At 46.8% G+C, this 14,014-nt stretch overlaps 1 protein-coding gene across 6 annotated transcripts in view; it reads right to left on the reverse strand.

Moving 5' to 3' along the window:
- Window positions 1-1,767: 1,767 nt before the first annotated feature.
- Window positions 1,768-14,014, reverse strand: part of LOC143300647 (hepatocyte nuclear factor 4-gamma-like) — a 74,467-nt gene continuing 62,220 nt past the window's right edge. For 4 of the 6 annotated variants that reach the window (XM_076614471.1, XM_076614467.1, XM_076614470.1 and 1 more), the window contains 7 exons: window positions 13,140-13,664; window positions 12,149-12,276; window positions 9,663-9,812; window positions 8,640-8,880; window positions 5,592-5,828; window positions 1,964-3,692; window positions 1,768-1,926 (listed from right to left, as the gene is read on the reverse strand). In XM_076614471.1, coding sequence (XP_076470586.1) covers window positions 3,181-3,692; window positions 5,592-5,828; window positions 8,640-8,880; window positions 9,663-9,812; window positions 12,149-12,276; window positions 13,140-13,664 — 1,793 coding nt within the window. In that variant the 3' untranslated portion in view covers window positions 1,768-1,926; window positions 1,964-3,180. Of the gene's footprint in view, window positions 3,693-5,591; window positions 5,829-8,639; window positions 8,881-9,662; window positions 9,813-12,148; window positions 12,277-13,139; window positions 13,665-14,014 lie in introns of all 6 variants that reach the window. The other 2 variants (XM_076614469.1, XM_076614468.1) reach the window with 2 other exon arrangements.

The raw sequence follows: 14,014 nt of genomic DNA on the forward strand, positions 1-14,014 counted from the left end.
AGTATATATATATATTATATTTTTTTCTTTTCTATATCATATCATCATCCTCAGTTTCCGAGATAACCATGAATATCTCTCTCTCTCTCTCTCTCTCTCTCTCTCTCTCTATATATATATATATATATATATATATATATTTATACATACCCCCTCCTCAAAATCAAATCACCTTAACAGCAAGACAAGACAGAACCATAACACCAATGATTCAAGTATTGCTGCTCAATATTGCTCTTTCTTTCTTTCTTTCTTAATCATTGACTGTCTTGAGCCTGTCTGCCACACATCACGAAAGATGAAGAGGTGAGAGAGGGGTGTGGGGATGGTTGTGGGTGTGTGTGTGTGGGGGGGGGGGGGGGGGGAGGGGGGCAGGGAGGGGGCAGGGGGCAGGGGGGGGGGGGGGGGCAGGATAGATATGACGGGTTGACAGGTAGGTTGCGGGTGTGCAAGTATAACTAACTTGTTCCCACATTCATAACAATGACAGTACGATAACAACATCAACTAATGGGCATTTATAACATGCTATTATCTCCTGAGCACAGGGTGCAAACAAGTAACTTCAATACGGTGTTTGAAAAAAGGAAAAAAAAAACCAAACAAACAAAGGTTACAAAAATTAAACAACACATTTAGTATCCTGTCCAGGATTCCTCTATTAGAAATGAATATTATCGTTTCGTGATTTGGGTGATGCAAGTCCAAGGCAGTCTGCCGCTTTGTTTAATTATCAATGGAGTTTGAACACTCTGGTGACGTAAGGCACTCGTCAAATGTCATGATTTTATTTTTTATTCATATTTATTTATTTTGGTGCTGCAGAATTATGGGGACGTCGTCGTGTTTTCTATATTTTTAGCAAGGCTGAATGGTGATGGGGGGATTGGGGGGTGGGGGGTGGGGGGGAGGGGGGGGGGGGGGGGTTGATGGCAATCCTGCAATGGAGGTGGTGCAGTTTGGTGTCATCACTACCTGACAAGGCTGTACTGTCACAATGTGTCATCACTACCTGACAAGGCTGTACTGTCACAATGTCATCACTACCTGACAAGGCTGTACTGTCACAATGTGTCATCACTACCTGACAAGGCTGTACTGTCACAATGTGTCATCACTACCTGACAAGGCTGTACTGTCACAATGTGTCCTGGTGTCATCACTACCTGACAAGGCTGTACTGTCACAATGTGTCATCACTACCTGACAAGGCTGTACCTGACAAGGCTGTACTGTCACAATGTGTCATCACTACCTGACAAGGCTGTACTGTCACAATGTGTCCCGGTGTCATCACTACCTGACAAGGCTGTACTGTCACAATGTGTGCCGGTGTCATCACTACCTGACAAGGCTGTACCGTCACAATGTGTCATCACTACCTGACAAGGCTGTACTGTCACAATGTGTCCTGGTGTCATCACTACCTGACAAGGCTGTACTGTCACAATGTGTCCTGGTGTCATCACTTCCTGACAAGGCTGTACTGTCACAATGTGTCCTGGTGTCATCACTACCTGACAAGGCTGTACTGTCACAATGTCATCACTTCCTGACAAGGCTGTACTGTCACAATGTCATCACTACCTGACAAGGCTGTACTGTCACAATGTCATCACTACCTGACAAGGCTGTACTGTCACAATATGTCATCACTACCTGACAAGGCTGTACTGTCACAATATGTCATCACTACCTGACAAGGCTGTACTGTCACAATGTGTCATCACTACCTGACAAGGCTGTACTGTCACAATGTGTCATCACTACCTGACAAGGCTGTACTGTCACAATGTGTCATCACTACCTGACAAGGCTGTACTGTCACAATGTGTCATCACTACCTGACAAGGCTGTACTGTCACAATGTGTCATCACTACCTGACAAGGCTGTACTGTCACAATGTGTCCTGGTGTCATCACTACCTGACAAGGCTGTACTGTCACAATGTGTCATCACTACCTGACAAGGCTGTACTGTCACAATGTGTCCTGGTGTCATCACTACCTGACAAGGCTGTACTGTCACAATGTGTCATCACTACCTGACAAGGCTGTACTGTCACAATGTGTCATCACTACCTGACAAGGCTGTACCGTCACAATGTGTCCCTGTGTCATCACAGCGGCTCTAAAAAATAAATTACCTTAACAAAAGCTCTACCTCTTTCCAAAAAAAATTACTCTGCACACCACAGCCTACACACAGGTCAAACCACTCAGCACTGTGTATCATTGACTAGACTTGCATTAGTTAGTTAATGGAAATCTGTATACCAGTTAGTATTTTCATGTCTTGGTCAATCCACCCCCACCCCACCCCCACCCCCTCATCAAGAACACCTTCAGGATGATTGCCTCTCTACTTGAAGTCATTTTTAAAATGTTAAAAAAAAAAAAAATGGAATGATCATAATTGTGCCAACAATTTACAATGCTCATATCAATACTAAAACAAATTTTTATAGTATATCAGTCTCTCTCCCTCCCTCTCTTCCTTTCCATCACACACACACACACACACACATGAATGCACAATGCACATATCAAATTTCAGTTTCAAGGTGGCATCAAAGCATGCAAACTGATCCATATGTGCTACACCACATCTGTTTAAAAAAAACAAAAAAAACAACAGAAGGGGGAACAGATGCTTCACCAACACATAAACCCTACACACTGGTCAAGACTTTGTGAGGTCACAAAGTACACAGACGCCAACTTGCTACATTTACTGAAGACAAGCAAACAATAAAAAAAACACCCTGTCATCAGTCCAGCTTTTGACAGCCTTTGAGTACGCTTGTGAAACTGATCCATCCATGATTGACTGACTGTTTGCCAGTGTACAGTCACCAAGAAAGGAGATTTCTCATTTGGCTGTTTCCAGGATTTATTCAGCTAAACTCATTCAACGAATGGTTTATGTTCTCATGCCATGTCGTTGGTACTGTTTCTTCGTGCATTGGGTCTTTTTTGTTAACACGCACGCTTGCATGCACACCTGGCTGCATATCCAGGCAGAGAGAGAATGAAACTTGAGCTGTTCTCATGGGGTGAAAGGGTAAATTAATCTTTCCCACACACACCCCCCCACTCAAATAACCAAAGACTCATGGGGTAAGAGTGAGTGAATCGATCTTTCCCATACCCCCCCCAACCCCCCACCCCACCCCCCATTCAAATCACCTCCTGCTTAAAAGTCAACCCAGACATCACCGATTCCGGCGGCGATGACATCATCAGCGACGATGACGAAGCAGAAGCAGCAGCAGCAGCCATCATCTTGCTCCTCTCCGAGACGATGCCGCCACCAGCCAGATGCACGGCCTCAAAAGCGGCAGCAGAGGAAGAGAGGTGCGCAGGGGGGGGCGATCTGGAGGAGTGGCCCAGTCGACCCTGGGACACCCCTCCCCCCATCATCATCATCATGGACTCCTCCACCAGCCCCGCATCCCCTCCAGGACTGAGGGAGCCCACCGTGGAGGGGCTGGGGTGGGTGTGGGGGCGGGGTAGTGATTGTAGCCCTTCGGAGGCTGACGGACTGCAGCTGCCATCCAGGGAGGAAGCGGTGGGGGGGAAGGCAGCACCGTTGTCATCCAGAAGGGGGGTGGTGGTGGTGGTGGCGCCGCCAGTGGTTGTCGTGGGCAGGTTGTTGCTGCCTGTGTCTTGAACGGCGTCGGCGTTGGCCCCTGTTGGTCACAGAACCAGAATCAGAACCAGAACCAGAATCAGACTCGATTTCAACTGTCACTCAAACCTTAACAAGGTCTATAAGACACACGCTCCACCCCCACTACAAGTGCAGTGTTGGCCATGAATTTTAACGCTGCTGCCTAGGAAGTGAGAAATTCTGAGCACACTGGTTCAAATCCCACACTCTCTTCCCCCTCCATTGGACCGTTAGTGGTGGTCTGGATGCTAGTCATTCAGATGGGATGATAAACTGAGGTCCCATGTGCTGCATGCACTTAAAAGCACACATAAAAGAACCCACTGCACCAAAAGCACTGTCCTTTGCAACACTCTGTTAAAAAATCCATTCTGATGGGAAAACAACAATTAATACAGCTGCAAGCAAAGAAAGCCCCAAACAACAACAACAACAACAACAAAACAAAAAACAAAACAAAAAAAACCCCCAAAAAACAAAAAACCTGGCGACGCTCTCACTGTAGCCACACGCTTTCTCTGGCGTGAGCAGTACTGAATTTCACGCAAAGAAATCTGTTGTGACGAGAGAGTCATACAATATGAAACATTATGCTACTTAAAAAAAGGGAATGATGAATGGCGTCAGTACACGGCTGAGACACCCTCACTGTCATGTCGCCTTCTATTCAATCAAAAAACAAGTTTCAACATTTCTCCCTCCCCTTCCCTACTGAAGAAAACAATCTAGCCATTCTTTTTCTTTCTTTTTTTCAACTTTCCAACGCCAGGTAAAATTTGCAAACAACAGCTGTTGTAGTACAGTACACACAGCACAGTACAGCATTGTACACACAGCACAGTACACACAGCATAGTACACACAGTACACACAGCACAGTACAGCATTGTACACACAGCACAGTACACACAGCATAGTACACACAGTACATACAGCACAGTACAGCATAGTACACACAGCACAGGACAGCATAGTACACACAGTACAGTACAGCATAGTACACACAGCACAGCATAGTATACACCATACACAGTACACACAGCACTGTACAGCATAGTACACATATCACACTACACACAACACAGTACACATTGCACAGTACAGCATAGTGCACACAGTACACACAGCACAGTACACACAACACAACACAGTACATACCGTACACAGTACACATAGCACAGTACGGCATAGTACACACAGCACAGTACACACAACACAACATAGTACATACCGTACACAGTACACACAACACAGTACAGCATAGTGCACACAGTACACACAGCACAGTACACACAACACAACATAGTACATACCGTACACAGTACACACAACACAGTACAGCATAGTGCACACAGTACACACAGCACAGTACACACAACACAACATAGTACATACCGTACACAGTACACACAGCACAGTACACACAATACACACAGCATAGTACACACAGCACAGGACAGCATAGTACACACAGTACAGTACAACATAGTACACACAGTACACACAGCACAGCAAAGTATACACCATACACAGTACACACAGCACAGTACAGCATAGTACACACAGTACAGTACACACAGCACAGTACACACCGTACACACATCACAATACACAACACACAGCACAGCACAGTACACACACAGCACAGTGCACACAACACAGCACACACACCACAGCAAAGTACACACTACACACAGCACACACACCACATTACACTACATACAGCACAGCACAGCACAGCACATGACACCACAGCACACAGCACAGTATACACACTACAGAACAACACACCACACCACACTGCACCACACACCACACCACACACATCACACAACACACCACACCACACACATCTCACACCACACCACACCACACCACACCACACCACACCACACCACACCACCCCACAAACACACTACCTCCCAGCAGCATTTCCTGCAGCAGACTGTCGATGTGGGCCACCCCGAAGAGCTTGGCGAACTGGATCTGCTCAATCATCTGCCAGGTGATGGACTGCAGGGCAGGCAGCATGAGCAGGATCTCCCCGAAGCGGCCCCGCGTGTCGTACTGACGGTCGGCGATGTAGTCCTCCAGGTTCACCTGGATCTGGTAGCGAAGGCCCTTGATGCGGGACACGTCGCTCAGACCTCGTGCCACTGTTTTTTTGGGGGTGTTGTGGGGGTTGTGGGGGGGTTAACATAAAAGTTAGGGTGATTAGGATGATAACAATCATGATGAGGATGATGGTGAATGGTGGTGGTGGTGGTGGTGATGATGGCAGATAACAGTAATGATGATGATGATGATGGTGATGGTGATGAAAATGACAATGGTGGTTGTGGAGGGTGTTCAGGGTGTGGGTGGGGGTGGGGGTGGTGGGTGGTGGGTGGGGGCGGTGGACTTAAGTTACGGTGGTTCGGGATGATAATCGTGATGATGATGTTGGTGTTGGTGATAACAGTAATGAAGATGATGTTGATGATGGCGATGATGATGATGATGATGATCATAATGTCATGGTGATTATGATGATAATCATGATGATGATGATGGGAGAGATGACGATGATGATGATGATGATGATGATAACTATAATGTAATGGTGATTATGATGATAATGATGATGATGATAACCAACACCAATGGACCCATCTACACATACCAACACACACACACACATACACACACACTCACACACACACACACACACACACACCCTTCCCCTTAATCCCCAAGCCCACTACCTCAAACATAACACCAACCCGGCTTGAAGAAAATGATGGTCATGTAAGCGGACTCTTGTTTTCTCCCCAACACACACACACACACACACACACACACACACACACACACACTTGTCAACACATTACTCTCTATGTTTGTACCATGCATGTGTCTAATGACAAACAAAATTAATTCCACTCTATTCCATGCTATTTCATTCCACTTCTATTCTATTCTATCATATTCCATTCTGTCACATTCTATTCCATTCTATTCTGTCATATTCTATTCTATTCTGTGATATCCTACTCTATTCTCATTCTATCCTATCCTATCATTCTGTCTTGTACCCTATTCCATTCCATCATATTCTATTCTATTCTCATTCTGTCCTATCCTATCATTCTGTCTTGTACCCTATTCCATTCCATCATATTCTATTCTATTCTCATTCTGTCCTGTCATATCATGTCACCTGCCCTATTATATTCCATTCTGTCATATCTTATTCTATTCTCATTCTATGCTATGCTATCACATTATGCCCCTTAACCTATAGCATTCAATTCTGTCATATCCTACTCTGTTCTCATTTATTCTATCCTGTCATATAATTTTGTCCCTGTACCCTATTCCATTCTATTCTGTCATACTCTATTCTATTATCATTCTGTCCTATCCTATCATATTCTAACCTACCCTATTTCCAATATCCCACTCTATTCTCATTCATTCTATCCTGTCATATTATTCTGTCCTGTACCCTATTCCATTCCATTCTATCATATCCTACTCTAGTCTCATTCTATCCTACTCCAGTCTCATCCTATCTTATCATATTCTGCCCCGTACCCTATTTCCATTCAATTCTGTCACATCCCATTCTATTCTCATCTCTATCCTATCATATTCTCTCCTGCCCTATTTCCAATATCCTACTCTAGCCATAATCTATCCTGTCATCATATTCTGCCCCGTACCCTATTTCCATCTCATTCTGTCATATCCCATTCTATTCTCATCTCTATCCTATCATATTCTCTCCTGCCCTATTTCCAATATCCTACTCTAGCCATAATCTATCCTGTCATCATATTCTACCCCGTACCCTATTTCCATCTCATTCTGTCATATCCCATTCTATTCTCATCTCTATCCTATCATATTCTCTCCTGCCCTATTTCCAATATCCTACTCTAGCCATAATCTATCCTGTCATCATATTCCGCCCTGTACCCTATGTCCATCTCATTCTGTCATATCCTGTATATTTCTATGCTCATTTCTATCCTATCCAATCATATTCTGTCCTACCTACCCTATTTCAAATACCCTGCACTAGTCTCATTCTATCCTATCATATTACTCTGCCCCGTACCCTGTTCCATTCTATTCTGTCATATCCTATTCTATTCTCATTCTATCCTGTCCTATTCTGTTCCATACTCTATTTCCATACCATTCCATTTTCTTTGTCCTTTTTGACATCACTTTTATTGACTCACTTGTGTAAACAAAGTGAGTCTATGTTTTAACCCGGTGTTCGGTTGTCTGTGTGTGTGTGTGTGTGTGTGTGTGTGTGTGTCCGTGGTAAACTTTAACATTGACATTTTCTCTGCAAATACTTTGTCAGTTGACACCAAATTAAGCATAAAAATAGGAAAAATTCTGTTCTTTCCAGTCATCTTGTTTAAAACAGTATTGCACCTCTGGGATGGGCAAAAAAATTTTTTAAAAATGAAGCCTAATTATATGCAAACTGCATTTACTGTTATATTTATATTTTTTGTATTCCCTAAACTTGGCACTTTGATCTGATATTCTGACACAACACCAAGATCAGTCATTATTATCATTTTTTGTTCAAACAGGAACTTCTTTTGCTAAGCATGGAAGTTTTATTTATTTGGCAAACGTTTTGGTGCAGATAGTAAAAAAGGGAAATTACTCTGTAATTAATGCTAGGGGACTTAATTCGAATCTGGTTAGGACTTTTTTTCTTTTTCTTTTCTTTTTTTTTTTAACGCGAAGCTTTATAATAACAAATACAGAACACATTTTAATGATTAGATTTTTTTTTATTTTTTTTTAAGTGTATCACAAGTGAGTCTTGAAGGCCTTGCCTCTCTTGTTGTTTGTACTGTATGGGCAAAAGTGGGGGCACAAGAATTAAATTTTTTTTTTACCGATTCTCTCTCTCTCTCTCTCTCTATATATATATATATATATTCTATTCATCATACCAGGGTCAAAGAAGACGATGGCCTTCATGCAGGCGAACTCTGTCTCGTCGATGCCGACGTCCCTCAGGGGCTGAACAAGCTCGTCCAGGATCCGGGAAGCGATGCGGCCGATGTCCGGGTCCTGGGCGTGGCGCGTGATGATGGCGTCGTTGCCCAGCAACAGCACGTCGTTCAGCGCCAGCGAGCGCTTGGCCACGCCCAGCAGCAGGTGCTCTCCGGCGTGGGCCCTCAGCAGCGCCACCTGGGTGATCACGGTACGATCAGATTGGGGGGTGTTATCTATGTCTCCTATTCACCTGTTGGTTTTTTTTGGGTTGTTTTTGTTGTTGTTTTTATCATTCTTGGAGTTTGTTTTTTTTGGGGGGTGGGGTGGTTTTTTTTTTCTTGTTTTAATCTATTTACACGTCCTCACTGACAACACACCCATTCCAACACACACACACACACACATACAGACACACAGTCACACACACACACACACACTGTGCACACACACACACACACTGTACACACACACACACACACACACTGTACACACACACATACACACCCACACCAACACAATCCACACACACACAAACATACACACATCAACACACACACACACCAACACACACATCCACACACACACAAACATACACACATCAACACACACACACTCCAAAACACACACAGACACACACTCTAACACACACACACACATTCACACAAACATACACACATCAACACAAACACACTCCAACACACACACAGATACACACACACACTCCAACACACACACATGTACACACACACACACACACACACACACTCTCCAAAACACACACAGACACAGACACACACTCCAACACACACACACACTCTCCAACACATACACACACTCTAAAATGCACACACACACACACACACCAACGCACACATCCACACACACACAAACATACACACATCAAAACACACACACACCACCACACACACACCCACACACACCCACACACACACACACACACACGCCCTGTCCTCCACCTGATCATCCAAGGGCAGCTCACAGAAGCTGGGGATGTACTTGGCCCACTCCACCAGAATCAGCAGCTGGTGCTTCATGGACTCACAGACGTCGTTGGGCGACGCCACCTTCTTGCTGGCCATGTCCAGGACGTTCAGCTGAGGCCCGATCTGCCAGCACCCCCACAGACAGACAGACAGACAGTCAGTTTGTTAGTCAGTCACAGCATCCGCTTAGCATAGCATAGGTCACCATCATTCTGGCATCTTGGGTGTGGGAACTCGAGTCTTCACTTACAGACACACAAGCAGACAGTCAGTCATACTCATAGCATCCCGCTTACCACAGCACAGGTGTGGAGAAAAACATACAACAACTTTAAAGTCACCAACATCTTAGCATCTTGGGTGTAGGGACATGAGTCTTCACTAAAAGACAGACAGACAGACAGACAGACAGACAGACAGGCACAGCATCCGCCTACCACAGCATAGGGTGTGGAGAGAGAAACAATTTTAGTCACCATCATTCTGGCATTATGGGGTGTGAGAAGGAACGAACATAAGTCACCACTTACAGATAGACACACATACTCATCGTCAGATATCACTAACAGTGAGAGGACGCTGAACTAAAGAACCAACACACACGCAAAAGTTAGTGAGGTTGACGCACACACACACACACACACACACACACACACACACACAAGCGCGTGCGGGTACACACACACACACACACACACACACACACACACACACACAAATACACACAAGCGCATGCGTGCACACACACACACACACACAAGCGCATGCAGGCACACACTCACACACACACGCACACACACAACCACACACGCGCGCGCGCACATGCTTGTACACACACACAAACACCGCACACATGCTCACACACACACACACACACACACACACACACACACACACACACACACACACTGGAGAAAGTCTTTAAAAACAACATCTGTGGGTTGTAAAAACAAAAACCAATACTCACTTTTGATTTATTAAAATGAAAAAAAGATGTCAACGTTTCGAACTATAGTTCCCCCAGACACGGTCTTGGTTGAAAACGACAGTGGTGGTGGTAAAGGGCATGAGAAGTTACCAGTATCATTCAACTGCAAAAGCTTTACAACCCAGGATTTTTACAGACTTTCTCCAACAACAAGAACGAAACGAAAGCCAAGGTAGCAGAAGAGGAAGACTTAGGAGGAGGGGGAGGAGGAGGAGGAAGAAAAGAAGAAAGTGGAGGGGGGGGGGGAGGAGAAGGAAGTGGAAGAGAAAAAGGAGAAGAAGCAGAAAATGAAGAAGAAATGATGGAGGGGGAGGAGGAGGAAAAGAAGAAGGAGGACAAGGAGGAGGAGAAGGAGGAGGAGGAGAAGAAGGACGAGAAGGAGGAGGAGGAGAAGAAGGAAGATGAGGAGAAGGAGGAGAAGAAGGACGAGAAAGAGAAGGAGGAGGAGGAGGACAAGGAGAAGGAGGAGAAGGAGAAGGAGGAGTAGGAGAAAGAGGAGAAGGAGGAGGAGGAAAAGAGGGAGGAGGAGGAGGAGAAGAAGGAGGAGGAGAAGGAGGAGGAGAAGAGGGAGGCGAAGAAGGAGAACGAGGAGGAGGAGGAGGAGAAGAAGGAGGAGGCGGAGAAGAAAGATGAGGAGGAGAAGAGGAGAAAAAGGAGGAGGAGGAGAAGGAGGAGAAGAGGGAGCAGAAGAAGGGGAAGGAAGAGGAGAGGGAGGAGAAGAAGAAGGAGGAGAGGGAGGAGAAGGAGGAAGAGAAGGAGGAAGAGGAGAAGGAGGAGGAGAAGGAGAAGAGGGAGGAGAAGAAGGAGGAGGAGGACAAGGAGAATGAGGAGAAGAAGGAGTAGGAGGAGGAGGAGGAGGAGAAGGAGGAGGAGGAGAAGCAGAAGAGGGAGGAGAAGGAGGAGGAGAAGAAAGAGGCTGGAGAAGAAGGAGGACGAGGAGAAGGAGGAGGAGAAGAATGAGAAGGAGGAGGAGGAGAAGGAGGAGGAGGAGAAGAGGGAGAAGAAGAAGGAGAAGAAGAAGGAGGAGGAGAAGAAAGAGGAGGAGAAGGAGGAGAAGAGGGAGGAGGAGGAGAAGGAGGAGGACGAGAAGGAGGAGGAGAAGGAGGAGGAGAAGAGGGAGGAGAAGGAGGAGGAGGAGAAGAAAGAGGAGGAGGAGGAGAAGAGGGAGGAGGGGAAGGAGGAGGAGGAGAAGAAGTAGAAGAAGAAGGAGGAGGAGAAGAGGGAGGAGGGGGAGAAGAGGGAGGAGGAGGAGAAGAAGGAGAAGAAGGAGAAGAGGAGGAGGAGAAGAGGGAGGAGGAGGAGAAGAAGAAGCAGGAAAAAGAAGAAGAAGAAGATCAAGTAGAAGACGAAGAAGAAAGAAATATGGAAGAAGGAAGGAAGGAAGGAAGAAAGAAGAAGAAACAGAGGAACAACAAGACGACGACGACGACGACGACAACGACGACGAAAAAAAAATTGGCAAGGCATTTACAATATCAACCTGTCGGGAGAGCATCTCAGCGTTGAGCAGAGTGCCCACAGACAGTGACCCGTTCTGGGAGCTGTCCTGGTCATAGCTGGTTCGGCGTACACTGATTCGGTCCCTCTCGTTTTGAACGGCTGCAATGATGATGATGATGTTGATAGTAGTAGTAGTAGTAGTAGTAGTAGCAGTAGTAGTGGTCGTAGCAGTTGTAGTAGTAGTAGTGTTGATAACAGTAATAACAACAATCATCATAATATTTATAATAATAATTGCATGATAATAGTCATAACAACAACAACAATAACAATCATCGTCATCATTATTACAATTTGGTCCTTTTCGTTTTCAACGGTTGTCAGGTACACAAATGAATATAGTTGAGTAATGATAACATGTAATAACAGCAATAATGACAATGATAATGATAATGATCATCATAACAATAACTGTGATGAGGATGATACCGCACCACACCGCATCACACCGCACCGTATCACACCACACCGCACCGCACCGCACCGCACCACACCACACCATACCACACCACACACATCTCACACCACACCACACCACACACACCACACCACACCACAAACACACTACCTCCAAGCAGCATTTCCTGCAGCAGACTGTCGATGTGGGCCACCCCGAAGAGCTTCGAACCGCACCGCACCGCACCACACCGCATCACACCGCACCGCACCACACCACACCGCACCGCATCGCACCGCATCACACCACACCGCATCACACCACACCGCATCACACCACACCACACCGCATCGCACCGCATCACACCACACCGCATCACACCACACCACACCATACCGCACCGCACCGCATCACACCGCATCGCACCGCATCACACCACACCGCATCACACACCACACCGCACCGCACCGCACCGCACCACATCACACCACACCACACCGCACCGCACCGCACCACATCACACCACACCACACCGCACCGCACCGCACCGCACCGCACCGCTCACCTTCCTTCTTCATCCCGGCCCGGAAGCACTTTCGCAGGCGGCAGTAGCGGCACTGGTTCCGCTTGTCCTTGTCCACAACGCAGCTTCGCGCGAAGCGGCACGTGTACACGTGGTTCTTGCGCACGCTCCGCCGGAAGAAGCCTTTGCACCCGTCGCAGCTGGAGGCCCCGTAGTGCTTGCCCGTGGCCCGGTCCCCGCAGATGGCGCACGACGACTGTTGCTGCTGCTGGGTGCCGAGCGTGGCTGCAGCGGCAGCAGCGTTGCTGTGGAAGGATGGTCCATGGACGGCGGTGGTGTTGGGGGGTCCCAGGATCTGGAGGGAGAGGGAGGAGGAGGAGGAGGAGGAGGCCCCTCCGGAGGAGGAGGAGGAAGGGGAGGAGAGGCTGGCGGGGGAGGTGTTGTTGTTGTTGTGGTGGTGGTGGTGGTGGTGATGGTTGGTGTTGGAGGCGGGGTTGTTGAGGGCGTTGTGGGTGGGGGTGGTGGGGAGGAAGGGGGCCTGGGCGGAGGAAGAGAGGTCTGGGGATTCTGTTTGTGTGTGTTGTGTGTGTGTGTGGGGGGGGGGGGGGGGGGGGGGGTGGTGGTGGTGGTGTTGGGGATGGAGGAGGTGGGAAAGGGGGAAAAAAGAAATTCATTAGCGATTCTGTGTGCGTGTGTGAAATTCTTATACATGTGGTATAATCCACACAAACGTAACTCGTAGACATATACACACACCCACACACATTTTCATTTCATATATATACACAGAGACAGAGAGAGGGAGAGAGAGAGAGAGAGAGAGAGAGAGAGAGAGAGAGATTCTGCGCATCCAGAATCGGCCTCTTCTCCCATAATTATGAGGACACACACCGACAGATAAGCCTGCCTGCCTACTC

Source organism: Babylonia areolata, chromosome 26 (genome assembly GCF_041734735.1).
Source record: "Babylonia areolata isolate BAREFJ2019XMU chromosome 26, ASM4173473v1, whole genome shotgun sequence".
Taxonomy (NCBI): Eukaryota; Metazoa; Mollusca; class Gastropoda; order Neogastropoda; family Buccinidae; genus Babylonia; species Babylonia areolata.